Here is a 5,062-nt window from a genome sequence, read left to right on the forward strand (position 1 = left end):
TAGTAAACCGTTTTTTACCACCTGAGAACCGGTGACACAAGGCTTTGGCAGGTTACATTGCCAACTTGTCATTTTCCATTGAAGACACGTGGCATCATCCCGCGGTGCCGCGGTCTTCATCTTCACTGCACTTTCAATCACGGGGAAGCGCGGACCATCAGATCTATTCTGCTTTTATCAGCCAACCAAAATACTTAGGAATTTAGACTTAGGAAAAAATGAAGGCGTGGGCACAAATATTAAAAGAGACCGACTATAGGGAAATCTTTTATGCGACTTAGGAAAATCATCTCTAAAACGAGTCTACCACGACTTAGCGCTTAGGAAATAAAATGGCCCCGCCCATGGTAAACAACGAGATATATCATTGTTAGGGTTTTCTTTAAAAGACAAAAAAAATTTGATAGATCCTAAACCCTAGACCTTTGACAGAGGATGCAAATAAAATCAGAAAGATCAACATTTAAATTTAAAATTGAAAATCCTAGGCAATCAATTTTCAGGGCTATCAAATTCATAACCACCCTTCTTTCTAAATTCAATGTAAAGAATTTTTAATACCAATGACTCATATTGAACTCTATGATTCATTATCAAAATATAAAAGAAATGATTAAATTCTCATATAAAACTGATAGCTAAATCAGATCCATAGATATAAAAATAATCCTTAAAATGATAAAATCTCTGAACAGAGAAATGCGAAACAACTGTAACACAAAAACTGAATTTCAATTCATAACCACTTTTCTTTCTGGATTATTTTTATAGTACAAAAGTCATTGCATTTTGGACGTGTAAATTTAGTAAGCTGTTTGATGGAAAATGGAGAGCGAGCACAATCTTTTTGCCATACTAAATCGAGGTGTAATGTCAGACAGTTCACGCTTATTGACTGGGTAAACTAAGCCTGAACAAAAGTAAACAGCAGAAGCATTTAGACTAAGTAAATAGATAGCAGGAGCATTTTGAACGAGCAAGCTAAAACGCCATTCAAAGCAAAGGTAGGAAAATGTTGGCCCAAACGCCCAGACAAAGATGACCTAATCCTAAAGCAAACGATTCCTTTTCTTCTTTGCGGCGTCTTGTGCGTATACGATAACATTTTTAATACGTGGAAGATTTAACTATAGTTTTCCTCAACCCAAATGGACCGTCGATTGCGAAGATCGGACGGCCCTACGAAAGAGAACACATTCCCAAATACTGTTAATCTTCAACATTAAATAGGAAGGTTCAGCTACTATTGAGCACGAATGACAAGACCACAGATGTGAATAAAATATGTGGAGGAATTTCAAGAATACGAGAAAAGTCATGAAATGCACGAGGGATAGGAGTAAGGAATACGACACTTAACTAAGAATTAGCACATAGATTGCGTAGCAAGTTTCATAATTAATTCCCTCTCTATAAAAGATCTGATTCGATAATCACAGCAGAGACCTAACTACAGGTTTTAGTATTATTTTGTGAGGAATGGAGAAGGATGGAGGAGCTACCGGTTGTCGCAGGTTACAGTCGGGCTTGAGTCGAGTGGATTTGCTTCTGGGCTTTGCTGAAAGCCTTCCCACACATGAAGATCTGGCCGATTTGATGGAAAAAGATGTGATGTTCAGAGATGAAGAAACCGAAGCAGCCGGTGTTTATGGTGTTATGGGTTTAACTAGGAATATCAATACATTCCAGCGCAGAGAAAGTAAAAAGAGGGAGAGATCGAAATGGCAATGTTGTAAATCTGCTCCTGTTAGTGTTCCCGAGTGGCCCAAACACAAAGTTTCAGAAGGATTTGATGATGAGGACGATGAAATTGTAGTGAGGCCTCCTCATGAGCTCCTTGCTCATTATAATACCAGTTTTTCTGTTTTAGAAGGGATTGGGAGGACTCTGAAAGGAAGAGATCTCTGCAGAGTACGTAATGCTGTTTTGAAAATGACTGGGTTTTTAGATTAGTGGTATTCATTGATGCACACAATACCTTTGCTTTAAAAGCAATTTCTCCAATAAAACTGGTCTAGATTTTCCCATATGGGAAGTTCATGTTGTCTCATTACATATAAACACTGTGGTAAACCAGCACATTGTTGGAAGCACTGTTGATTCGTTTATGGATTTTTTGATTTATGAATTCAATTTTCCAGTCTCAGTTTGCAGCGTGGATTATAGATTTTAGAACTCGGATCTTTGATCTGTTGTTGTTGATCTATTGTTGATGTTGAATGGTTCTTAATGAATTAGTTGAAATAGAAATGTCTTTGTAGATATTTTTATGGAAACTCAGTTCGTAGTGTCAAATCTTTGATCTACTGATAATACATTTGAATGGTTCTGAACTCGCCAGCATAAAATTGGAATGATTTAAATGAATATACTCTGGTTGTATTATTGAATTTGGCAGAGTTCATTCTTCTTTGGAGAGAACCACAGACAATATAGGAAAAATGTATGCAAGGGAAACGGCTGTGCTTACCTAATATATTGGTTTGTGGTCAAATTATAATTATCTTATTAATCTGTCCAAAAGAGTTTTGAAAAATATAAAATGAATAAATAACACCACACTGCATCTAAATTCGTGACATTCTGGATTACGTGCATTTTTCATTCTACTTATTGTTCTACGTGGGGATGGTCTTACTAACGTCCAAAATACCCAACATGTTTGACATTCCCCAAGGAATCTGCTTTAATAATAAGTTATTTTAATATCATAGTCAAGCTCCTATTTATGGTGGTAGTTTGTTGTCACTCTAAAGTAGTTAGGTTTTTAATTCTGTAATTTTTAATATTTTTTCTTAGCTTTTTCTGTTAGGGTATTTTTAAATATTAAATAGTTTAATATTAAAGGTAAATTTTTGTCATAAAAATAATATAATTATTAAATATCTTTAGGTATGGATAAGGTGCATATTTATTATTTGATTATTTTAAATATTTAAATAAAGTTTATATATTTTTAAATATAAAAATGTTTCAATTGTGCTAACAGAAGGTTATATGATGTTATTCAAAGATCATGTAGTTCCACCATCATTCATTTCTTCCAAACTACTATTTTGTATGTTTTTTTTTGTTATATATTGTTTGATAGTCAATCTAGATTTAGTTCCATTTTGTTTAAGTTTAATTTACTATTAACAAGAATGATACTCATCAATTATCTACCAAGTCATTCATCTACAACAAGTAATGCATGGCAATGCATGATTAGATGCGTATTGTATGTTATGATCTACTTCTCTTTAGGAGCTATGGACTTTATCAATAATTTGTCTCTATATTGTTTTGAATAAGCTATAGAGATTGTTGTATAATAGTTCTCAATTGAATTAATATACAATTCTCTCTTTTCTATAAATTGATTTATTCCTTGTTTATTTCAATGTGACTGGTTAAGTGTTTTTTATATGTTCCTATTACTTTCTCTATGATATATTTTTGTTTTGTTTATCTTTTGGTTTAGCGACAAGGTTACTTTCAGTATCTTCTTTTGGTATCAAAGTAGGTTAAACATATCTTGGGTTAATTATGTCAACTTCTAACTTCATGCCAATTCTAGAATTTTATGGATATGATTATGATTGTTTGTGCATCAAGATGATGATTTTTTTGATAGCGAAAGATTTGTACGGGATTGATGAATCAAGTTATGCAAAGCCAATTGATTAGAATATCCTTACACCTAATGATAAAACAAAAAAAGGAGGATAAAAAGAAAAATGATCAAGCTTTGTTTCATATTCAAATAGCTCTAGATAAGAGCCTATTTCTAAGAATTTCAAGTGCAAAGATAGTTGAACGTGCCTAGAAGATAGTACAAGAACCTTATCAAGGCAATGATCAGGTCAACGATGTAAAGCTAGAGATATTGAAAAGATAATTAAAAAAATTGAAGATGCAAGAAGCTATATGTGTAAGTATAAAACATGTTGTCAATGAAATGACTACTCTTGGAGAAACTATGAACAATGTGGTTGTGACAAAAAAGACATTCAGGTCTTTAACACTAAAGTGGAACCATGTTGCTATAAACATTGAAGAAAGAAAGGATTTGTCTACCCTTCAATTCGACCACTTTTTTGAATATCTAGTGTCTCATTAATTGGCGTAGTCACGGTAGGGAGGGTCCTTAGAGAAAATAGTTTGGACCATGCAACAAGAGTTACACAACATAGACAACTCAATGTGATGAAGGAAATGCAAAAAAAAACTATATTATTTCATGAAAACTAGTTACAAACTGTCGGCAACATGCGGGCTCACAATATTCGGCTCACAGGCCTGAGTACAAAACATGTGTGTTATGCAACATTCGGGCTCAAGCAAGAATGCGAGCCAACTCCGGACCTCCTAACCTCAAGATTATTCTTCTATGTCCTCCTTCATTATCTCTACATGCTCAATTACATTGATTTATATGATCAAGAATGATCCGGGTCGACCCAAAATGAAACAATTGCCGATGAGCAAGATGAAATGTGTAAAACAACGAGGTCATCCTCCACCAAAGAGATCCCTTCAGAAAATCCATAGAATGAATTGTGGACCCAAGGGAAGGTCGACCACACGCCAAGGAACGTTGGAAAAAACAAACCGAAGCTCTGCAAGCTATGAAAATGAACTGCAACATCCACCAATAGCCAAATAGGTCCAAGTCATTTTGGTGTTCTGAACCAGAAAATTGTCTCAAATTTCGGAAGTGATAACTTGCTGGAAAAAGATCCAAACATCTCGCGGACATAAGATAAGGTAGAATAGCATGTCCACGAACAAAATTTAGCTCCACAAGATCCAACGAGCAAATGCAAAGAAACACATAAAGAAATGTTGAAACTGCAAAACAGGAAACAAACTGAAGGAAAATATTTTTGGTTGATGCAAGATTACCATGAACCAGGGATGCTCCTGCATCATTAATAGTGATTGGGAGATTCATTTGGAGTAAGTGATGAGAAATATTTGTACTCCAAGTTACAAAACACAAAGAATGAAGATGCCAACACTAGCAACAAAATCAGCTTAAGCCAAGGTAGAGGTCAAAATTAGAATTATTTAAGAGGAA

The 5,062-nt window shown here is 34.5% G+C and overlaps 1 protein-coding gene across 1 annotated transcript; it reads left to right on the plus strand.

Annotated features, from left to right (window-relative positions):
- Window positions 1-1,412: 1,412 nt before the first annotated feature.
- On the plus strand, window positions 1,413-2,187 carry LOC131076427 (protein S40-3). The gene has a single exon (XM_058013601.2). The coding sequence runs from the start codon at window positions 1,480-1,482 to the stop codon at window positions 1,951-1,953; it is 474 nt and encodes a 157-aa protein (XP_057869584.1). The 5' UTR covers window positions 1,413-1,479; the 3' UTR covers window positions 1,954-2,187.
- The last annotated feature ends 2,875 nt before the right edge of the window (window positions 2,188-5,062 follow it).

The sequence above is a fragment of the Cryptomeria japonica genome, chromosome 3 (assembly GCF_030272615.1).
Source record: "Cryptomeria japonica chromosome 3, Sugi_1.0, whole genome shotgun sequence".
NCBI lineage: Eukaryota > Viridiplantae > Streptophyta > Pinopsida > Cupressales > Cupressaceae > Cryptomeria > Cryptomeria japonica.